Source organism: Carassius gibelio, chromosome A22, assembly GCF_023724105.1.
Source record: "Carassius gibelio isolate Cgi1373 ecotype wild population from Czech Republic chromosome A22, carGib1.2-hapl.c, whole genome shotgun sequence".
In the NCBI taxonomy this organism is placed as follows: Eukaryota; Metazoa; Chordata; class Actinopteri; order Cypriniformes; family Cyprinidae; genus Carassius; species Carassius gibelio.
Genome location: NC_068392.1, coordinates 4812487 through 4838048, shown reverse-complemented (window position 1 = coordinate 4838048; position 25562 = coordinate 4812487). Strand labels below are relative to the sequence as shown.

The 25562-nt window shown below is 36.6% G+C and overlaps 1 protein-coding gene and 1 long non-coding RNA gene across 2 annotated transcripts in view; one reads left to right on the top strand and one right to left on the bottom strand.

Moving 5' to 3' along the window:
* Nucleotides 1-6252: 6252 nt before the first annotated feature.
* LOC127942911 (uncharacterized) lies at nt 6253-7046 on the bottom strand. Its single transcript, XR_008149481.1, has 2 exons — nt 6431-7046; nt 6253-6347 (listed from the first exon to the last, which is right to left on the bottom strand). It is a non-coding gene; the product is annotated as an uncharacterized LOC127942911 (long non-coding RNA).
* Nucleotides 7047-12826: 5780 nt separating this feature from the next.
* Nucleotides 12827-25562, top strand: part of LOC127942846 (acid-sensing ion channel 1B) — a 130055-nt gene continuing 117319 nt past the window's right edge. The window contains exon 1 of the mRNA XM_052538838.1: nt 12827-14175. Within this exon, the coding sequence (XP_052394798.1) occupies nt 13811-14175 (365 nt within the window). The 5' untranslated portion in view covers nt 12827-13810. The remainder of the gene's footprint in view (nt 14176-25562) is intronic.

Sequence of the window (25562 nt, the reverse complement as noted above, 5' to 3'; positions counted from 1 at the left end):
TCGCTGACCTCAATGTGATGATGTGACCTTTCACCATGACTGAAAATATTTATTCTTCTCACTTCTTTTCAAAGGTCACATGCTGGTCACTGAGGTGCCTTCGAGGAAATCACGTCCCATTTAAATCTGGGGGAAACCTGTTTAGGTCTGACTGAGTTGTTTGTCTTATATTTTTTTAACATATTTTTCTCTGACTGTATTTTTGTAGATTTCTCAAGATGAATGTTAATAGATTATGCAGAATTGCATATTGTATTATATGAAATGTCTCTATTATTAAAATAAAAGTGTATAAAATATTATTTAATAATGAAATATTTAATATTATATATTTGACTAATTTATATAACATATATACATATATACATTTTTATGTAGACAAATAGATAGGCTATATTATGTTATTGTATAATATTTAAATGTGAATAAATGTGACTATTTCAATGTGAATTCCATATTTCTTAAAAGCAGTAAGTGAATAATGAACAGAAGAGGGCCCAAAACGGAACCTTGGGGAACACAAGTGGTAACTTGAGATGGCTTTGATCGAAAATGTTCAGGTTGTAAAAACTGAGTACTAAGTGGATGTTATGAGAGGTTTTATCAATGTCTGGACTCAGATTGAGTCAACAGACCAGAACCAGGTCGTTAGTGATGATGATTTATAGTTTAAAATAAAAAACACCATTTCAGCTTAATAACGGAGAAAAGAAGGATGACATGTCAACAAATAAAACCTGATTCAGGCCTTCTATACCAATATAAATTTTGAGTTTGAACATTGTAAAAAAATATTTAATTTAAAGATTACGAATAGCAGGGCACTTACCAGACTAACTAAACACATGAGAATCTTTCATTGTCTCTTGCATGAACGTCTAACTCTTTGACATTGGCCTTGACTTTGGTTTTAGCTTCATTTAGTTCATTCCCAGCTCACTCTTCAGTCCTGAGCTCGTAAAAACTTCTTTCACACCACTTCACGATGCAAACAGCCACTGTCCAAAACTCGCGATGGCTCGCACAAAAGATCTGAGCACAATAGGAAGGCCAAATCGCCTTTTATACTGTCACTAATTAAAGCAGAAGTCATTAAAGTGCTGCGTTTGGATAATTCTCTTATCAGAGTCAATTAGAAAGATAGCCGTCCTGACTCGTAATTGAGCCAGCGATGATTTCGACATTTGGGCTTTAGGGATGAGACCAAGAGTGGCCCGCTCTAGCACTTCACACAGGCTTCAGTCCCGTCATCTGTGGCTCTCACAGCACCTCTGAGAATCATGCGTGAATCAAACGTGCAGATCAGACGGGGAGGTTGTTTTAATTAAAGATGTTTTTTCATGATAGGATGTCATCACTTAATGAAGGGAGGATTTGAGCTCCGCAAATGAGTTTGTGAGGTTTGAAAGTTAATGACTTGCTGATGAGATTCAAGGGGGGCCTTCAGAATGTTTTCCGAGAGTTTTCCATGTATGGAGAATGAAAAAAGTGCAGATTTAGTGAGAACTTGGTCACATCAGACTTTTAAACATTAAGATGACCCCAAAATGTAGGAGTAAAGGATCTAAACGGTCCACAGACCCAGTACTTTGATACTTTTTATGTACACTATGTAAACACAGATTTTCAGGATGTGGTTGAATATTTGAGATCTGAAAATGTATTTCATAATATTTTTGGTTCATCTGATACTTTTAAAAGCTAAAACAGTGGGGAAAGTCCCTTGTTAGAGAGCAGATGACTTGATTTGCTGTAGATGTTCCAGAATTTTAGATGAGAGAAATGGTAAATACCAGATGGAATGTCTCTTTGCAAACAGCCTAAAACCAGCAGTAAAAATGTGTTTGAACTTTAAAATTCTTTGTAGAGTTTATATAAAGATTATGCCAACACATTTTTCTTCTAATCATTTTAATTTATAAAATTAAATCCATAATTTATTTTAAATAATGTATAACTATATATATTATAATATAGTTTTATTTACATATATTTTTATATTAATATTTTTCATATTTATATGTGATATAGTGTTTCATATATACATTAAATAATAATTTTCAAATATATATGAAACTATATATACAGTATATATATAATTAATTTAATATAACTAAATGTATTATTTATTATTAAATATTACATTTATATTTAAATATTTATGAAAATGTTTTGATGAGACACTATACTGTAGAATGACACTCACACATTATAATGATTTTATGACATTCTCTCTTTCTACTTGAGTTAAATGCAGTCCAGGCCACAGAAGAAAGTCTCTCTCTCTCTCTCACTCTCTCTCTCCTTCTCTCTCTTTCGCTCTCCCTCTCTCTCTCTCTCTCTCTCTCCCCCTCTCTCTCTCTCTCTCTCCTCCCTCTCTCTCTCTCTCTCTCTCTCTCTCTCACTGCAGGTCTCTCTTCCGCTGTGTCCTGTCATCATGAGAGTGTCAGCAGAGGCTGCTGTGTCCCAGCACATCATCCAGCGCTCCATCAGATAACGGGAAACTGGACGCCACATCAGGAGATTGTTTCCTTTGCTGGTAGCGCCTCGCAGTCTGGCGAGCTGCAAAGAACGTGGCCGATCCCTTGGGGTTCGAGTACATGCTCTGAACGTCCATCACACACACTGGCCGTGAGCCCCTCGGACAGATGTCCCCTGCACGCTTTGATGCAGGGTCATGGCGTCACGGGCAGGTGAAAGCTTTCAGAGCTCGCGAGCACCGTGCGTCATGTCAAACACCGCATGTTCTCTCAGAGACACTTCACATTCACAGAGGTCAAACACGCGTCATGCTGCTTTATTCACATACATTTGATAGTCCGCCTCAGAATATATGGATATACAGTATATGTTGTTATGGCATACTGTTTTACAAAATATCAGGATACAAGAAGTTTAGAGTTCAAATCATGTAAACCAAGAAGGTCACACATTTGGAAATTAAACAAATTATTTAAAAATATACAATATTTAAAACTTTTTGAATGTATATAGTCAGGGACATCAGACTGCAAGGATATGTGCATCATAATCATAATTCTGCCATTACTCTGTAATACCACGTTTATTATTTTAATGAATAGTGATTTTTGTTTATCGTACATCTTAATATATCTGACTTTGCAGTATTATTACAGTATTGAGATGATATTATATTTCTTATTAATGTTTTGAATCAGTTTTATTTGTAAATTTTTTTATGTAATTTGGTCATTTTAATTTAGTGTGTTTTTGTCGTTTTTAGTGGTTTTAATTTGATATGTCTACATAGTTATTCATTTTTATTTTCCGTTTTAGATTTGCTACTTTGGTTCATGAAGTTAACTAAACTAAAATAAGAAATGCTGCCTTGGCAACTAGCTGAAATAAGAAAGATGTTCATATTTAATTGTATTTCAGTTAACGTTTATTTTATTTTAATTGAAGTTTTGGTTAACTGTAATAATCCTGGTGTATTGATACACCCTAGTTTGTAAGCATTTATTTTAAATTTAAGGTGATTTGAACAAACCCAAACACACTATTACACCTGGGCCAGTGTGTAACCAGTTAGAAAACGCAAGCAATCACATAGTAACACACTAAAAATACATTCAGAACAGCTTAGCAACTGCATAGAGATGTCCTAGCAACCACTTATTATCTTAGTGAAGGTTTGTAAATATAAACACCTGGTTAAACATACACATATTCAAGATTTCAACTGGGATGAATTCATTCATTGCTCAAGGGCACCTCAGTCATGGCCTGAGACTCAAACCCACAACCTTAGGCTTATTAGCAGTCAAACTCTCTAACCATTAAGCCAGTGTGTGTGTGTGTGTGTGTGTGTGTGTGTGTGTGTGTGTGTGTGTGTAATATCAATGTCTTAATGCATCCTGACGCTGGTGAAAATGATCCACGGGCCAATTTGCAACCTTTAACTGCAATTAAACCACAACAGAAGCGATCGATAAGAGCCTGCTAACTATATCAGCCTGTGTGCGCGCGCACACCTTGAGCTTTGTCGTCATCACGATCTCCTCTTAAACACCTCCAAACTGTCTTTCTCTTTATTATCACCTGTCATTCTCATTCTGTGACTTTCCTCTTTGAGACGGGGAAGAATAAGAGCTTTCTCTTTCTGCCTTTTCCTCCGGGACGTGACAGATGATCCAGAGGAGGCCGGAGTGGCTGATTGATCGGGAGAAGTCTTGTGCATTCATTTCTGTCGCGGCCTCCTCTAAACCTCTCTCTCTCTCTCTCTCTCTCTCTCCAGTGCGGGGCTAAAAGGTAATTAAGAGCATTTCTCCACATGGATCTATCAGTGTCAGAATGTGTCAGCAGCCGTGGAGGACCGCGGCCTGATTTGTTGTCCCCCTCTCAACGGTACAGGCGATATTTTACATCATCATTTATGCAGGATTGCTGATGTCACCACGACCTGCTTCTTTGGAGAAATCAACGTAATAAGAAATCAACAAAAATATAGTCAGTTGTTGTCATGCAGTAAATGTATAGAATTATAAAATGAGTGTGGAGAAAACAGCCCAAAAATATTGATGACATCATCCTGCACTCAAAATTTTCCTCCAATAAAATGCTCTCTTGACATCACATTCTTTGTTGATGTGTCTTTATTGGTCGCTTTATTCATTTGTTCAGTTTTTGTGAAGTATGTGGTCTTGACTTTTGATTGGCCTATGTCCCGCTCCAACTTCCTGTTTCAAGGGGAAGTAGGCTATGTCAGCACTGAGATGAAAACTGCTCTTCATTTCATTCAGTCATTTGTAATTTTTTCTTTCTGACAGGTAGGTCTTATCCTCTTGTTCTTCTGACCCAAACCTGTCAAACAGTAAATTAATGGCTTACTGACAGTGAGGTAGAAATTAGGTAATTATTCAGTCCTGGTTGACACCCATGACATGTCAAATTGAATAAGTTGTCGAACTGGCAGATAAGGATAATAAATCATTTTAAACTCTAATTATTTTCCTTTGTTTACAATTTTAAACCACACAAAAAGTGTTTGCATTCAAAGTTAATTACTGTTTAGTTATTTGCACATTTTCTGTGTCGATCATTCTGAGGTGTTTTTGATTTTCTACATTATTAGCATCCTTTTTATTGTCTCGATATATATAATTAGAGAAATATAGCAGAACAGCAGCATTTAAAAAAACACAAAAACACGTCCCCTAATTGCTGTTTTTGTCAGCATATCGTCTTTAATGTCCCATTTTCGTCCCATTTCTGCTCCGAGTTCAGACTGCTGAATAATTTAGCGCTGAATGAGGAGCGTCGCTATCTTATGAGGCACGAATATAAATTCCCGCGCATGCTGTGTTAATTAAGAAAACCAATTAATACAGGCAGCTTAAATTCTTTAATAGAGGACGTGTTTTTTTCTCACCCGTCCGGTCAGAGATGAGAAAGGCTTGTGTATTCCGCTCCATAATCTTGACATTCAGGGAACCTTTGTTCTCCGAATCCATTGTGAATTATGTCAATCAAAGTTAAACGGTGGCATTTTGGGCTGGAGCGTTTCGACCGCGCGCTCTCCAGGTATCAGCACTCTCCCGCGCATTTTACTGAAGGTGAAGTAACTTAACCCACCGCGTTCACGTTCGTGTTCACAGCCGAGCTGCCTGGAGCTGAGCTAAACCCATGGATGATTTCAGAGGCTGTTATTATTTAGAGTATTGAACACTTCTAGTAAAGGTGAAGTCGGACAGAATGAGGCCTGTGCCGTATTGATTGAAGCTTTGAGCGGTGAAATAGCGCAAATCAGGGAAGAATCCCGTTCACTAGATTTTGTAGGCCTACTATCATCACATTTCACAGACATTTAAGAAAAGATAACATCCTGAATACACACACTGTAAAAAATTTCACGTAAAATCAACAGTAACTTACTGGCAACAAATAGCCAGCAAGCTTCAGTATTTTATTCCACAGTAATATTACTGTAAACCTGACTACAGTAGTTCACAACATACTGTATAATAACTTACAGTATATTTATACTGTAAAATTAATTACAGTTCATGTTTTTGCACTGTATTTTAAAATACTTTAAAGTTACTATGCAGTATAATTGATTACGGTAGTTTTTATATTCACATATACTCATCTATACACAACATATAACTAACTACAACCTGTTACATGCTTAAAAAAGAATGAAATATAAAGGCTTGTATGCAAAAAAAAATTCACACAGTTATATTACTGATTATTAAATATCACGTAAATTATGACAACACTCAGAAGTCCATTTAAAAACTTTTATTACAATTTAATTCATTAAATGGTAAAAACACTCTCCAGACTTGACAGGGCCAATGCAGATCCCAGGTTTTTGCTGCCTATAGAGAACAAAACACAAAAATTAAGTTGCACTACAGCTTGACCGAAATCAATGTGATAAACAGACTTGAAAATGACTTACCTCTTTATTAACTCATCAGCACGCTGCAATGTCGAACAACATACACACTGAAAGAAATGAAAAACATATTCAACACTGCATAGACCTACACAGAGATATTAGTTTCACAATGCATCCCCAGATGTGGAAGTGAAAGAACATCCCATAACCTGGCATGTCATATTAACACCACTGTGTGATTTGTCAGCACTTGGTGTAATCACTGCATGGTTACGATACATATGTGTACGAAGGCCAACGGCAGTTTTGAAGTTACATGGACACTGGAAAAATCCACAAGAGAATCTACAGTTTGCAAGATTCCTGTGTTCCTTAGCAAGTCTGACAAATTCTGGAATAGACTTTACAGAGTACTGACACACTTTGCAAGATAAAGGCATTTCTAATCTTATTTCCAAACAATTTTAACTTTAGATGCAGTACTTACCCATCCACATCTGGTGACTTCACCAATGATTTTTACCTGTAAGACAAAGAGAAACATGGATCAGTTAAAACATAAAAAGGTTACAAAACAATTCCAATATATAGAATCAAATTAAATAATTTGAAAAGAAAACAAATTTCAAAGACCAGAAATGACAAGCTATCAACTTAAATGCAACTTAAAAATAGCACAAAAAAAACTTAACATATAATTAAGTAAATCAAATAATTGAATACTAGTATTAATTATTCAACCTGTGCATTTCATTTATTACTTGTAAAAAAATGGCTAATCTATTAAATTATTATTATTTATTTATGTACCTATTACAATTAATTTGAGATCTCTTGGTGTCCTAACAGAGACCCGATTTCGAGGGAGAACCTGATTTGTCACAAATAAGAAATGAGAAGCACCCAAAGTGACAAGAATACGGGGATTATAATAGCCATTATCGTGAATATCACACAATATCAAATATACAACTAAATTATCCGCAGTGCGTTGGCAGTGGCTGTATTCAGATATTAATGCACTTGAAGAAGTTAATGAAAACGAGTGAGCAAAATCATGGGAACGTCTGGTCTGAAGAAGGACTATACCGAGACGAGGGAATTAAACCGGCCCGACTTTCACTGCCTGTGTGTTCACTTTAAATGAATACATCGGTTGTACTCACGAAATAAATGTATAATATGACTGAAAACACTGTGATTATCCCTTCAAGTCGTGCATAACATTAGTGTAATAGGTCGATTTCGAACATAGCTTCAGGTTTAGGCGCGTAAGGCCTCGATCGCGACAGGACACACGCACACGGTGTAAGTGACACACAAATGTTCAGAAAGAATAACATTTCGATTACTTTGTTCTAAACTTGAAATTATTAACTAACATTAACAGCAAACCTTGTGATAATTAATATTTGGTTAACGTTAGAATGTTTGTGTTACAGACTACTATCAAACTCACCACCCATTATTTAGTGGTAACGTTAAAACGAATATCTTCCCTTTGGGGTGAAACTTTTTGAAATACACATCTTTAAGATATTGAATAAAATTGTATATCTCACCTGACTGGTTCTCGTTGGTCTTGTTCATCCTCAAAGGCTCAGAAAATGAATTGGAAAATGAGTGCAGGCTGACGGTTTAGATGATTGGTTGCCAGGTATATCGCGTACGATTCCGCTCTTTATGTAATTAGTGTGTTTAATAGAAAGCAAAATAATAATATTAAAAATATATCATGGGAATTGATTTTATCTATTTACCTAGCCTATACTTTTGACATCTACATCTCTACAACTACCTCCCACCCACAAAATTGTTGGCTATAACCTATGAGATTAGGTGGGTTTTGTGTCAAAATCTGGCAACCATAAAGATACGCAATTAAAAAACACCCACATAAATCATTCAACTTTTTTTAACTATATGCCAAATGCCTTAATATATGGGTTACCATATGAAACGATGTATTATAAAATTCCTTATAAATAAATATATAATTAATAAATAAAATTCCTTGTAAGTTGGATTATTACTGTCATCAATTTAACAGTAATATAAGGATTACTGTAATTATTTTCCCACTCTATTGTTTTTTTCAAAGAATAGCATAAATTGACAGCAACTGTCCTGTAAATAGTTTCTACAGTAAGACAAAGCTGGAAATACAGCAATAATACTGCAAAAGTTATAAAATTGACAGCAACTTACTGTAAACTGTTTCTACAGTAAGCGTTTTCTGATAATACAGCAATAATACTGTGAAAACAACAGAAATCGTTTACAGTGCAGTGAGTGTATTTGAAAGCACTTTCTATGAATAATTAATAGTACACATATTAAGCATTTACACTGTAAGTAAAAAAAGAGTGCATGACATATAGCTAAATATTTTTAAATAAAATTAAAGAGCTCATACTATATATGGTTTAGCATTTGTTTTGCCATAGCTGGCGAACATCATATTCTTTCTGGTGAAGCTGCTCAACCAGTCTGTGTAGTCTTGCTGGTTAATAGTTTGTAAGCCTGGTGGAAAAACCAACACCAGTGTCTTTGAGTTCTGTCATTAGTTTCTTCTTTATAAAGTCCACTTTGCTGATTAAATTGCTCATTTTAACTAATTTCACACTTAATTGGCCAAACAAGCTATTATGTTCACAGGAGTTGCACAACCAGTCTCTATTTTGTTTGCCTTGCATCAGTTTAGCAATTGATCCTGAAGACTAAATGGATGCTATTTTGCTCACAAACATCATGCAAAAGTGCTAATTTAACATGCAGGCATCTTATTTAATTAGAACATAAATTAATATTTATTGAATTATGAATTACTCACTTGAAGAGCTGAAAATTGAAATGGAACGGCACCTGAAATAAATAATGACACAAAACACAATTGTCCGGTGCAGTATTTCATTAAAATGCCTTCATACTTCATTTCTTATCAAACTCAAGACATGCATGAAGTAATAATGAAAAGGCAAAGATGAGTGAACTTCTGACTGTGAAGTTGAGTTCGTACAGCGTTGAGGAAAACTAATATGAAGGATCTCAAACGGATGTTGGGTATGGAATAAGTTAAAGCCCCATATTACTCTGATCAGACTCAGATGGCAGGGAAATTTGAATTGCTTCCCCACCAAGTGATTACAAACAATAGTCCTGTAGAATGATCTGGAACATTTCAGCATTTAAAATAAATAAATAAATAAATTCCAGTCAAATTAAAGTTTCCAGTCATTATTGTGTCATCATTCAGTTCCTGTCAGTGCAATGTTGGGTCAGTTCAGTTCAACAACTATATAACGTTTGTTCTGAAACAAGCTCAGTTAAGCAGTAAGTTGGCGTACTGAAGTATCGTTATTCAGCTCGCCATGGAGTTGATCCAGAACATTCCAAGTTTGAACCTTTCCCCCAAACAAAAGATATCAAATGGCTTCCTTGGTATGTCCTTGGACGTTTCTGCATGTGCCTCTTGTTTTTGCTCCGTGGCTCACTGAACCCTGCAGGACCTCATCATAGCTAATCGTCCATCTGTCCATCCCTCAAGGGCAGGCCAACATTCCCTCAACTACGGCCAATCGGAATGCCAAGAAGACGTTTTTTTGGACATGCTTCCTGGCTTGTGGTTTGTCAAAGCATGAGGTTACAACACAATGGGGTCAACAGCCTTTTTGCTTCTTGGACTCCTAAATTTTTCACATGGGGGTCGAGCAGACGTGAGTTCATTCATCTCAGATCCCGTTCCCTGAGATCTGGCAGGCTGCGAAAAGGCTTGAACAGGAATGTGTTGACATTGGGTGTGCTTAATCTTGAGAAGCCCTGACAAAACTAAAAAAAAAAAAAAATATATATATATATATATATATATATTGTTTTAATCATTTAAAGGTGCAGTAGGTAACTTTTTTAAAAAGATATTTTTTACATATTTGTTAAACCTGTCATTATGTCCTGACAGTAGAGTATGAGACAGATAATCTGTGAAAAAATCAAGCTCCTCTGGCTCCTCCCAGTGCTCCTATTGCCATTTTCAGAAAGTCATCCGCTCCTGGTAAGAAACAACCAATCAGAGCTGCGGTCCGTAACATTGTTTGTGTTCAAAATGTAGAAAAATGTATATAATAAGCGAGTACACCATGAATCCGGAACTAATATTGAAACTAATATTGTCACAAACCTGGATTAAAATATGCTCAGTGTAATTTCATGGGTAGGTTCCCTTTCACCCCTCAGCTGTAAGTTTCTCAAATAATACTGATCCGTTTTTCTTTATACTCATTTATTGCTCAAGCATTTCCTATAATGCACCTATAATAAGTGTTTATATTCGGACTATTTTAGATTGCTTTGGGGGCACCGCGGCGGAGTAACCCAGTACCTTTGTGATTCTTCATAGACATAAACAGAGAGAAGTAGTTCCGGCTACGATGTTCTTCCACAAGACGCAAGCAGTTCTGTTTATTAACCGCTAGAGCGTCAAAAGTTACCTACCACAGCTTTAATTGTTTAGCAGATATTGGCCGAAATGTTTTTGGGTGTGGCCCATAAAATGTTATCGAGCTGTATCTTGTGAAAACAATGTTCAGATTTCACAAAAGTTGGCATGCATTGACTATAGGACATTATGAGGAAATCGGCCAAATTGCATGAACTTCCGATATATATATATATATATATATATATATATATATATATATGATAATTCTTTTTTATAAATCTATTAAATAACTGCTAACATTTATTACTAATAAATAAATCTTAGGATTTATTAATAAATGAATACCAACTGCTAGGCCACGGCTTCAACATCTGCTTTACTGGCAGTGCGCTTCAACTTTAATCTGCTCTGCTAGCAGTTTTTCCACTTTAGCTCAAGTGCTTGAGCTTATTTTGTGTACTGACACTTTTTTTTTCCCTCTGAAGATTATGCTCTATAACATCCCTGCGGCAAAAAATATCACAAGTTCTAAGTAGTTATGCTTTTAATAATCCATTTCCTGCCCCCTGACGATTTTGTTGATTTCTGGAGCCTATCTTTCATTGCACTCTTCTTTTCTCATGTTGTCTGCGCTACATTTCTCGGTAGCAGATGTCCTGTAAAATCTCCCAGGATGCTGTTGATAAATTCTTTCCATTTGCTATCAGCGTTCCCTCTCCTTCATCACCTGCCTATCTACGCTTTGGTGCATGAATCATTTAATTTGTCATGCAGAGCGTCTGTAGGCATGCGTTATGGCACAAGTGGAGCACAATGGGAGACGCAACAAACAGATGGTTTGAAAATAATTTGAGATACCTGTTTGCCTTCTAAACCAAAACCTGTTAGGATGCTGGATGATTTTAGGCTTTATTAGCTTTCTTAGAAACTGGTTTTCCTTCACAGACATGGCCATGTGGTTACTACACATGTTCTGTGAGTGGAGAATGTGCTGGTGACCAGAGATTGAATTGTATATCATAAAATCGAGCAAAATGCATACTTGCTTATGTTTCTGGCGGCCTCAGGCACACATATGATATACAGTCCATTATGGCCACAGCACTCACGGGAATAACCTTTGCCTTTACTTCAGGCGACTGGTTTCATATTTCACATCCTCAGAATGGATCAATAAACATCCAGATCATATCCAAACCTCTTTTATAGACTCCAAAGTGAACCAGGTCACAACAGACCTACCTGGACAGATTGTTAAACTCTAAGGGGTTTTGCTTCAGTTCATGAATGTCCATTAACAGACTGACACTTTAAGCGTGTCTCTGAAAGTTGGTTAATCAGCTGTGGGCCACATCAGTGGCAGCGACACCCAGCGTTAGCTAATATTGTCACAAACCTGGATTAAAATATGCTCATGCAGTGTAATTTCATGGGTAGGTTCCCTTTCACCCCTCAGCTGTAAGTTTCTTGATTAATACTGATCAGTTTTTCTTTATACTCATTTATCGCTCAAGCATCTCCTGGTCTGGTTCTGACATTAATAGCTGTATTATATATTTATGGTCTCACCATGGGGAATTTTTCATTGCATTATCTAACAAAAGGAAACACATACAAACTAATTTACAGAGAAAGGCAAACAAATAATATTAAAACCAAATTATACATAAAGGGAAAAAATAAAAATGACAATTATTCTAATGTAATAATAGGCTACAGATTACATAAAATCTACAAAATACATAATTTTAATAAGAATAAATAAAAAAAGTTATTGTTTTAATGTGAATAATGAAGTGCATAAATACGCAAAATTACATAAAGTGAAAAAAAAAGATTAAAGAAAATTTAAGCAATAATAATAAAACCTTTTAAATTCATAATAAAATATATATTTTTCATTAAATATATGATGCATAACGATATGCCAGTACAAAGAGAATAAAGATATGTAATATTATAATATCATCGCTCAGTCTCTCTCCTCTCTCTCTCTTTTAAGCAGTGATCGGGTCAGTGATGCTCAGACAGACAGAGGAGCGCTTGGATGAAGGCTTCGTCGCAGTGTGCAGCGTTCATTCCTGACGCGTCTGTCTACATCTGAACCCACCGGACGAACGGGGACTAGATAACTTACAACGGAAGACTTGATCAGATATGGAAACGCGTGCCGTGCTGCATTAATTAAAGAAGGGGACATTTCAGTGATGCCGGCATCCAGAGAGCGTCTGTGTTGTAGTTCGTAGCAGCGCGCGTGGTGAAGTTGGATTGCGGATCGCTTATTGTATCGATCTTGAAACACAACCCGAGCCGTTCTGACACCGCGGATGTGTCGGGGTTGTGTATGGGATGTGATTGAGAAGACGTTCTCTTTACACCGAGCGATGCGTTTCTGTCGTCTCTGACACCTGACGGGGATGTATGCAAATAAATGAGCTTAGTTTAGCGTTATCATCACGCTTGTGTTTATGTACATTTCACTGATTCGACTGGAGGAGACAGAGATGAATTGACGGCACTCGCGCATTACTTTAGTGAACATCCTGAGCATTTCGGAGAAATACATGCTTGTATTATCAGAATAATCTGTAACCATTTGTATTTTTGCAGTTGAGTTCTTTAAACTGTTTTATTCTCTCTCTCTCTCTTTCGCTAGTTTGAGGAGCCAGACTGTGCTTCATGTGGTGATATCCAACTTTACATGCTTTATTGAAGTTAGAAATACGATTTATTATGACTGAATCAATCTGAATACACCTTACATCAAACGAACGGGTTAAATCGAGTGGAAATAGGACACATTTAACTTTGAATTGCACAAACTTGCAAAAGGACTATCATGAAGATGTTTCACGGATTGTTGTAACTTCCATAAAGTGTCACTAGGTCCATCTATGCAGCTTCTCGTAAAGATCAGCTGACCATCTAAGGGCGTGCATTTCTTCCAAACGTCTAAATATCTGTACCTACTTCAATCAAAGAGCTTTTAAACTTCAAAGAACATGGATATTAAAACAGAGTCTGAAGACAATCTGGACTGCGACCAGCCTGTGCCCATTGAAGTCTTCGCCAGCAGGTCCACGCTCCATGGCATCTCGCACATGTTCAGTTATGAGCGCCAGTGCATCAAGCGATGCATCTGGATAATGTTTTTCATGGGTTCGTTTTCGTTCCTGCTGCTTGTTTGCGTGGACCGCATCCAGTTTTACTTCCAGTACCCCCATGTCACCAAGCTGGACGAGGTCACGGCACCAATGATGCCGTTTCCCGCCATTACCTTCTGCAACCTGAACTCTTTCCGCTTTAGTCGTGTGACGCGCAACGACCTGTACCACGCGGGCGAGCTGCTCGCGCTGTTAAACGGCAGGTGAGTTGTGTATAACACATTTTTAAATTAAGACAATGAAAAGGACAATGGTTGTTTTAAAACAGCCACAGAACAAACGTGTTACTAGAGATATTTTACTTAGATGTGTTTGTATGGTTCGTTTCTGTGGCAAGTGCGCTATTATTGTTTTGGCGGGACAAACGCCTACACCATGAGTAGCTACATTATTCTTATGTTTTTAGAAACATATGTAAAAAAAAAAAGTGCACCAATAAACATTGGTTTTAATGAAAGGTATGTAAACAAAAATTTTGTGACCACAAACTGTTGTCGCCATTTTATTTGATTTATATAACTGTCAAGCTCTATAACTTAATACAGGGAAGATGTAAACCGTTTTATAGAAGCTAATACTTTTGTTAATTTTGGCGAAATATCGCACCATGAGCCCAGATATTTTTATCTTTATTAAGACAGTTTTTCTGTTATAATTTATACAGGACCAAGACATTGTAAGCTCAAATACCCTACGATTTGTTTGGATATGTTAAAGGTTTTACTTTTTGAATAATATATAGCCTATAGTAATCATAGCCTATGGTTCCATCACATTTGATAAGGTTCGTAAGAACTTATAAGAAACGATTTAGCGTTTTATTTACTCTTATTTACTTTTGTGGTATTTCACATATTAGCTATTTTTTCTGAGGTAATTGGAAGTGGTATTTAAAAGAGTTTGTATTGGTTGTAGCTTATATTTTCAATATTACACAGACGGTTTTTAAAAACACTTGGAAACAGATCATTGGTTGTTGACAGAGATAAATGATCTGTTTTATCTCAAGGTTTAAGTCTGTGTGATTCTCTGAACTCTGATTATTGTTTGTCAGAATTTGGTTTCCGTCATACACTCTTTGTAATTCAATCAAAATCTGTATTTTAGCTTAAAACGTAAGCTGTAAACATCCTGCCTCGTTGAAAAAGAGAGGAGACTTAGAAGGCTGACTTGCCTGTCTGCAAATGAAAAATGATTTCATCCCCTCAGGTGTTGAAAGCCCTGGGTGAGGACTGACGTGAATCATCATTGATTTGATGTAACTGATAACACCATGTCTTGTGCTTGTGGTAAAAGCGCAGCCATTAGAGAAGCAGAAGTTGTGCTCTGCGTTTGGATTCTTCTCTCAGGACTGTGGTTGTCACTCTGCGGTCCAGAACTCATTGAACACATCAGTGTTTATTGGCAGTACAATCGGTCTCATTACTTTTCAATAACAACACATTTGGCAGGAATGAATAATTGATGCCAGGTTTAGATTTTCAACTAATATTCACTTGGCTAGATTACTTTTTGGACGTATATCTGAAAGCGTTCTGGTGTGCTGTTTATTCATGAATAAACAGCTCATAAATCAGTTCCAGATTGAAGCTTCATTTCTGATCTTTGAAATTTTGATTGGTCTGTTTATATAAGCATTATGTTTATGCTCTTGAGTGTAGATTTTGGTCTCTTGTGGAGACACAGCTGGGTTTCCACCACTCTGCTTTTATGCGCATTTCGAAGTATCGCATCAGAATCGAGTGATGGAAACGCAGAATTTTAAATAAAAATGCCTTAATTCGCAAAAAAGTTTTTACGCTTGCATTAGGTGGTTTTTGACTTGTGCGCAAAAGGATTAATGTGAATAATGGGAGATGGAAATGCATTTTGCGAATAAATTCCTGCAAGCGCATAAAAAAAAAAGTCATGTGACTTTGCGCTATGGGATGGTAAATCCTGACAAACCAGTGGACAGATCTCATTCCACAGTATCTGAAATGTTGTTATGGTCATTCTGAAATGCCCGATTCATTGTGTTTCGTCTGCTAGTGGTGCAAGTCATTTATTATATAGGAAACTTATTATATTCAGTAGCTTCTCCTGCTTTTCTTAGTGATATATAGTGCCGATTTATCAGGAAGTGATCATTTTGTTTTCTTTGACTTGTTGGATGCAAACGCTCCTTGTTTGGAAATGTTTAGTATGATATTCCAATTTTGCGCATAAGTTAAATTCGCAACTTTGCATGGAAACCCGGCTACTGTTGTAGGAGAAACAGTATACAAGTGCCATGGCAAGTCTCAGTTAGTCTAGTATAGAACGCATAGTCAGGTATTTTTTTTTTTTTTTACTTAAAATGCACAAAGCATGCACAAAATATGATTGTGGTTTTGCACAGCTTGTCAGTGAACAACGGCCCTGTGTAGTAAATGCTAAATTGTAAATTACATGCATTAAATATCGCATACGATTTTATCGCGCAGCCCTAGTTTTTACATTGGAAGTGTATATATAAGGATGCAATCAGTTCTAAATTTGCAGTGTGTCTGTGCCATTGCTTGAAGATCATGCACTACTTGAGTAAGATACAGTGACAGCTCCGGCCGATAGTTATCGTGGCGTGACAGGCAGGACTGTCCTGCTTTATTCTCTCTGGGAATTATTAGCAGATGTCATCACAGCTCCATTGAGTCTATTAGAGAAGCTTCAGTGCCGATCACATTCACAGGCAAAGCAAAAGTGATGCCCCTCAGTCCGTCACAGCAGCATTATATGTTAATGATCCCAAATATACGTTACATAGGAATTGTGTGTGTGTGTGTGTGAGGTCATGTGATTACTGTTATTATCTTCTTATTGCATATATTCTAAAATATAATTGTATACTTTATACTACTATTATATACTACATACTACTTTTATTAAATAGTAGGAATTGTACAATCTGTCTGTTGTGCAGTGCAGTGTTTAAGATGACGTGACCTGAAAGAATCCGGATGTCAGTGAGTGACAGTCAGATCATCTAATAGATCTTTTAAAGCGCCTCACTCATCTTCAAAGATCGTTGGATCGGTGTAAATGAGATCAGGTGTGCTGCGCTTCTTTCAGATTTGAATAGTCTTTGTGTCGAGGTTGAACACCCAGAGCATTTCAGTTGACTTATCTTCATGCTTGCTGACAATCAACTAACTAACTCCTAAGTTAATTTCTGCCTATTGTCTTGCTTAATTAGTTCTGTTCCTTCCACCAGCCAAGTAGAATATTTTACAGGTGAATGATTAATGCAGAAAATCTGAATATTGGAAAGTTCAGGGAATATAAGGCAAGGAAAAAATATGAAATGACTAGAGCGTGTAGAGTCAGAAAGTTGACAGATTGCGTGTTGTAGCTTCAGAGACGGCCCATGATCTCTAAGACACGTCCTATGTAAGCACATGAGCACAAATGCTTTTAGCTATGCTAGCTCAAATGCGCAAGATGTTTCGTTTGCAAATATATTAGAATGCAGTTTGTAATTCAACTCAAGTGTGTTGTCAGCACCGCTACGAGGGACGCAACATTAGCATAAACTCTTCTTCTACTGTCAGTTTTCGCTTTCAGCTCAAATATTGTCATGAAAGAGCAGAGTTTCTTCTGTTGAGAATCTTATTGAGAAAGTTCAGTTTATATCCAGCATCCAGAATAGTAATACATTTTACTTTAAGTACTTTGATTTACTAGAATAGCTAGAATTATTTGTGTAGTATATTAACACTTTATAGTATATTAAGTTTATTAATATGTAATTAGAAATTGATATTAGATTTTTATTTTGTAATAAATATATATACAATTTAAAATATACGAATATGTAGATGTATTACAAAATACTTAAATATATTAGAATTAAAATCGTTTTAATATACTATTTCATTATTTTATTAAATAGAAATATGAATTATAATAAAATAACTTTAGTAATAAAACATGAATATAGTTATAAATGTACTATAAAAAGAATATTAATTAATATCAATTAGTTATAATATTATAATTATAGAAATGGATATATACACTCACAGTAATTATGTAATGCATATTATATTAGTAAAATAATATATGAATAATAATATATCATATATAAAATGAATATTAATAAATTAATAATTACATAATAATTTATATAATACGATTCATATTAAGAAATGTGTATGCCCACATGTATACAAATATACAGTACATGTGTAAGTATAGATACTAGTAATCCTTTAAATAATATAATGCGCACACATTTTGTTTTGGCAGCATTTAATCTACTAATATTTGTGATTTGGATGGGGGAAAATGACACCAGAGAAAAGAGATGTGAAGTTTTTGAAAGCGAGTCTGTTTTCATACCATCAACATCCGTTTCTCAGTTGTTCTTTGGTGCAGGTCTAAGAACTGATGGACAACAGCAAGACGTCGTTCGATTCCCTCCATTAGTCTGAGCTGTTACAATATGTCTTTGCAGCTGTGAATCAGTGCGGCCAAAGATCTGTGACGTGAACACATCCACCTGAACACATTCCCACAAACACATCTATGGACATCATTTGACTTCACCAGGGGAAAAAAAGCAATTCGCTGTGCTGCGCTGATGGGATATTTTTGGTCTATCGATCCAGTGTTGTGTTTTGCCTGAGGCTCAGTAAGAGAGAACCGCTGCACAACATATTAAAATGTCACTAGAACAATCTCAATTTTCCAGCACAGGAATCGCGAGCGCGACTCCCGCCCGTCAGCATGTTTTTCCAAAACGCAGCCTGAAATGTGCTCGTCGACATGTGGCCTCATCGTTTTTAATACACTAAACCAGTTTTCTCTCTGGATCTGTTGCTGAATTGAGCTGTGAATGTTTTAGATAGCCTTCATATACAATGAAATCTATTGACTTAACTCTGTGAAGCTGACTGTATTGTATTTGATATGCACATTTTTAAAGCCCGTTCACAAACAAAGGATAACTTTAACGATAAAAATATAGTTTTAAAAATGGTCCTAAACTTAAAACAATAGCAAGTCACACTACAGCTATAACGATAACTTTTACAACAATTTTTGTTCCAGCTGCTGAGTGATAAAACATTGACAGCCAATTAGAATCCATCCTGCTTTAAGAACTCGTTCATTTAAAGCAGTGCACTAATAAACAGAACATTATTGTGTGCTGGTGTGAACACTAATATAGCTAGCCTTCTTGGTGTGAAGGGGCCGTAAGGTTTCTAAATTATCAGCAGGATCAGAACTTTGCTGAAAAACTTGTTGTACACAATCTATTTCGTGCCTTCTGTGGTCTGATTGATAGTTCCTACTTTAGCAAGTTCACTGAAAAAAAGTTTGTTGTAGAAAGAGTTTTCACTTGGAAATTGCTCACAGGTTTTGGAATTAATTATAATGACTTATTTACAACTTCAAAGTTTGCATAAAATAAAGAGTAATGATGCTTCTTCACCATCTTCTACATTTAACAACATCAATGCAGGACAAATAATATTAGCCAATAATGTCAATACCAATAATCAATAATATTAATACCAATAACATCCACTTTTCTCAATCCAATATTATTCCAGATCCAAAATCAAGTTCCGACTCCATTATTTTGCACGAAATATTTTAACTCAGAAATGCATGGCATTATGTTATGCATTATGAGTTAAATGTGTTGTGCATTGTTACTTTTTAGTTTGTTTTGTCACGTTGTAATTGCAAAGCCGGTCACACACCAGACAAGAAGTGCAGTTCCAAATCTAGAACAATTCGTACAACAAGTGGCAAACACGATGTAGCTGGGTGCTGCGGACAGATGCCAAATGGCACCGCCGGTATGCGTAAACTCATAGAAAACTGTTTTCGAATTTTTAAGACGTGGCATGGTGCGGCTTCTCGTCTGGTGTGCGCCCGCCTGAAGGTTATGTTTAGCAAAATGCATTGTGGGAACTAGTTTAGTATTACGCATCTTTTGAATTTTTTTTTTAGTGACATTTTTGCAAATATAGTCGATTATCATAAATGTGGATACTGTGCACAGTATATATATACTATATTGTGCACAACTTTTTTCCTTGACTGTTATTAGTAGGGCTGCATGATAAATCACAAAGTTATGGTTTATTAATGTCTACACCTACCACAACCCTAAACCTACCCTTACAGTAATGCAAATACAGTAATTTTGTGTTATATTTGCGGTTGTAGCCAGAAGGGATACAGCTACAGGAAACCAACAATAGTTTTTTTCTACCAATTAATTTGCGTTTTTAAAGTCTACTCCTACCCCAACCCCAACCCTAAACCTACCCTTACAGTAATGAAGATACATTAAATACCATTGTTTAGCATAAGAAAAAGGACGCGATATTGATGTGCGCATGTGCAGTAAACCCTGGTAGGAAAATCTGACTGGTAGGATAAAATGTCAGGACACCGGTTCTGTAATCAAAGTTAAATTTCCATCACTTGCGTGCTTTCTCATCGAGCAGCATTTACTACACAGAGCTGTCATTCACTGACAAGCTGCGCAAGATTTACCACCGATTACATTAGTCAACAGTATTTTTGTATTATTTTAAATAATATACATCTGTTTTGATTGGTTGCAATTTCCTGGTATTTGAAACATCCATTTGGTTTGTTTACAAAAAACTCACACAATTCTCTGCAATGTTACTTCCTGTTGCCATGCCGTGAAAAGCCAGTGTTGCTACGGTAAGAGACAAGGCATAGCGACCGGGAGCCGAAGGGGCTTCAAAGGGATTGGAGGGTTGACAAACGGAAGCAATTAACTTGTGTCTCATAAGCCATGTGATAAACAAGGATTTATCCCCATGTAATTAGCTATGTTTGTGAAACTGCGCCGGTTCTGTGTTGATATAAAGGCCCCGTTGTGCTAACTGGCTCTCTGTCATTTCAAGCATTTGCGTCTGGGAAATGCTTCTGTGAGGCTTCACAGCCTGGAAATGGTAATGTTATTCTTGAGAGAGTTTAACAGAGCAGGTGGAAGAGCAGAACAAGACGGTGTTGTGGCTAAAGGGCTTGTTTGGTGACAGAATGGATGGTTTCAGAGTGTTAGCATGGCTGAATGGATAGTTCACCCCAAAAATAAACTTCTGTCATGATATTCTTACCCTCATGGCATTTCAAACCTGTATGTGCTTCCTTTGTTGAACATAGTTTGAAGAATGTGGGTAGGGAAACTGGTCCCTATTGACTTACATAGTATGGGAGAAATACCATGGAAGTCGATGGGGATCTGAAATTTTTCAATATGTATTCTTTTGTGGTCGACAGAAGAAAGAAACTCACATAGGTTTTAAATAAATTAAGGTTAGGCAAATTGTATTTTGGATTAGTCTTCCGTATGATGGTGTGCTGGTTTCCTAACAGGCTTTTAGCTAGCCACCAATCACCAACTTTAAAGGGGGGGGGGGGGGGGGGGGTGAAATGCTATTTCATGCATACTGAGTTCTTTACACCGTTAAAGAGTTGGATTCCCATGCTAAACATGGACAAAGTTTCAAAAATTAAGTTGTATGTTTGAAGGAGTATTTCTGTTCCAAAAATACTCCTTCCGGTTTGTCACAAGTTTCGGAAAGTTTTTTTCGAGTATGTGCCTGTGTGACGTTAGATGGAGCGGAATTTCCTTATATGGGTCCTGAGGGCACGTCTGCCGGAAGAGCGCGCGCTCCCGTATAGCAGAGCACTGAGAGCACAACAGACTTCACTGATCAGAGCGAGAGCGTCGCGAAAAGTCACAAAAGGAGTGTGTTTTTGGTTGCCAGGGCAAGACAACCCTGCACAGATTACCAAAATAGAAACGGCATTAAGGGACCAGTGGATGAAGTTTATTTTTACAGAGCATCAACGGAGTTGTGCAAGTGTTTTTGTTTTTTCCCTGCATTTCGAAGATGCTTGTTTTACAAACAAGGCCCAGTTTGACGCCGGATTTGCACATCGTTTATTTCTTAAGGATAATGCAGTCCCAATGAAAAAGGGTCACGATCGTGTTTTGGAACCGCAGGCGGTGAGTAAAACTGCTTCAAATATCTCTATGTTGTTAACTTAGCTATCGGCGTGTAAGCACATCAAGTAAACAACATGCAATGTTGTCATCAAACTGCACTTTCCTCATGTACAGCTTAAAAAAAAAAAAAAAAGACGACAAAGTGGAACTTAGTCATTTTCCAAAAACGCTAAGCAAATATATACAGTTTCAGTACATACCACATAGAGACGTCTTTGCTGAGGCTGCTCTTGTTAAATTTCAGCCTCCGGATCTGATTCTGGATCATAAATATACGGCTGAATCTGACTGTTAGCCATGGTTTGTTTTGGTTGGTTTTTTTACTCAGCTTCCACATGCTCTCAACGCAAAAGCCTACTGGCGCTCGTGATTCTTTAGCTCCGCCCACACGTCACGCCTCCAGCCGGTCGTGTTTTTCTGGGAAAAATCGGTACAGACTATCTTTCTCTTATGAATATAATAAAACCAAAGACTTTTTGGAGTTAGGAAGGTTGCAGTACTACTCTATAGGTACTCAAGATTAACAGGATATTGAGTGAAAACGAGCATTTCACCCCCCCTTTAACTTCTAACCTGGATAAACCAGATTTCTAGTTGGTGCACCATCTACAGTAGACTGGTACCACTGGCATCTAAAACCCGTTTGACTTGCTTTTTCTTTATTTTTTACTGTGAAACACAAAAGAAGTCAATGGGGTCCGAAAACATCATTAAACCCCATTGACTTTAACTGTCTTTTAATTTTTGGGTGAACTATCCCTTTAAGTTGCATGAAAACTAACACGGTTGCTTTTTTTTATACTAGTTTTAAGTATGACGGTGTGCTGGTTTCCCAACAGACTTCAACAAGCAACTTTAACCTGGTTAATCCAGAAGTAATTAGTCCACCAGCACCAAAACAGAATTTAAATGTATAATTCACACCAAATTAAGCTTTGGTCACCACCTTTATGTTGTTCATAACCTGTTAGTGACAGACTTTCTAATATGAAACGTAAAAGAAGATATTTTGAAGAATATCAGTGAAAATCAAAGTGGTCCAAAACAAACATTGGATCCCATTGGCTTTCCCTGTTTTTCTCTTTAACTAGCAAAAATCATCCTGGACTTGCATGGAAATTCAAGTTTAATATACAGTACGGCGTCTATGTGTGCTGCATTTGTTTACTGCTTTAATACACAGCCAAACTGCACAATAGGAGATATTCATTGTTCATATTCAAGTTGTTGGCTTCCAGAATAACACCAGCATTGTGAGGGACTCTTGCTTTAAATCTCCTGGAAGACTTTTGAGACTTCCCAAACAGTTCATTCTCAGAGTTAATGCACAATATCGGGGCATTTGTTGTGGAGTGACGTTTAATCAAGCCGCATCACCTCTCCTGTAAGCTGAGAAGTCTCTTTGAGATAAACCAGTGTTTATTCTGTGCTGAAAGTGCGATGAGGAAGATGCTCTGTTGTTAGTTATACCATCTTTGAAAAATGAACATGCTTATGGCCCATAATCCAATTGTGCCTTTCCCAACTCCACTTACAGAGGTTCATGCTGATTACTTTAGGGAGTTCTGGCAGGGCAATATTAAAGATTTACACACACACACAGAGCAGCCGCCAAGAGAATAAATACAGAAACATCCCAGCTCAGTTGGAGTTCCTGGCGCCATCTGCTTCCTGTTGCCATCATCAAAACGTGAGTCTGAATGAAGACCCACTAGAGCAGGAGAAGGTGAAAGAGCGCTGAAGAACCATGATACAAAGGCAAGACACTACAGACAAAACCATTGTTTCATTCAGTGGTCAGTTTTGAGATTTTGGACCATTTATTTTCTTAAAGACCAGCTAATGAAGCAGTATCTAAATGCAAAGCTTTCAATATTGACTCAAATAGTCTCGCTCTGAACTGACTTTGTCACACTGCTTTGTAAATAACCATATTCTCGGTCTAACAGAGAGAAATAGCACTCCACTCACGCTCACAGGTAGGCCTCACAAGCGAACTGCTCCCAGCAGGCATTTAATAAGAAAGTTGTAACAGGCCACAGGTTGAGATTCAATATTCTCTAAAGGTGAATAAATCACAAATGCCAGATTTTGATGTGGGCTTACTTAGAGACAGAAAAAATCCACCCGTTGAAGTGGAGATGGTGAAGTCGGTGGTCTTAAATTGAGTTCATCTTGAGCTGTGGTCAGTCTTACAGAGCTGTTGGTCTTCTGTGTGCCTGTTATTAGCAAAGCAAGATATAAAGGGTGAGGCTAGCAGGTTCTCCACTAAGCTGTAGTAAAGTCCCTTTCAAGGAAAGTCTGATCACTTGTGCAGAGTCCCTCCCCCAAAGGACCAGCATTCTGTAAAGACTGATGATTGGCTATTTTGACTGGAAGGCGGGACTTCCTTCATTACGGTGGCCATATTGAGCATTGCACTTTTCCCCTTTCATAGTAATGTGAGTAGACCGTGTTTGTATGTCTATGTATGTTTCTATAGTCTTTGGCAGTGGTCGATCCCACACTCGTGCTTGTTTGTTTCAGCTTGCAGTCCAAAGTTTGCTCAGTTTTTTTCGTGAGTAATCTTCGGTACACAATCGATGACATTCAGTTGAGACTACAAACTCACACGTAACTCGGGGAAAACACGTTTTCATTGTCTTTGCACAGGACCACTGTTATCACATCAATCCTCCTGGTTTTGAGAGGTGCTAACAGTGTTTCTGGGAGTAGCTGAAAGGAAATCCACGCAGGATCATGTCAGAGGAGCAGTTGGAGGATTTTCAATTTAGTTTTGGCCGTTTGCCACTCTTTCCAAAATCAGAGAGAGGACGAGAAACTATTGTGAGCTGGAAACAAACTTGACTCACAGTTTTGGCTTTTATGCAAGATAAAATCTAAATTGAGTATTTACTATTTACTGTTTGTTCTTGGTCTTATTGAGTGTTTTATTTGAAAGAAAAACAAAATTTTATTTTAAAGAAAGAATTAAAAATGTTTGTCTTTGTAATCGTTCATTAAATTAAATAGAAATATCAAGGCAAAATAGCATTATCAACATATTTAAAACTGACTATATGGTTTATACAGTGCATTTCTGGTCTTGTTGTTAATGTTTAATCTCATAATAATAAAAAAAAAATATTTCAAGAATGACCATTTACTTAAATTTAAAGATTTGAGTCAAAATAGTATTATTGACGTAGTCAAAATTTACTATGCATAAAATGTATCTACTTTACAATATATAATTCTGGACTTATTCTGAATGTTTCATCTCTTATTTTAAAGAAATTAAAAAAAAAAAAAAACTTAAACCATGGAAAAAATGTCTGTAATTTTTTATAAAAAATTAAACAGAAATATCAAGACTAAGTTAAAATAGTATTTTTAAAATAGTAAAAAAAATGACTAATTCCCTTTTTTTAAATTAACTATTCAAAATCTTGAAGTACATTTAAAGATATAGATTTACTGTTTTAGTAATCTTTCATCAGAATTACACTGAAATATTAAGATGTAAGTCAATAATATTGATAAAGTCAAAACTGACTTGGTTAATATATGTTACAGGTGTTATTG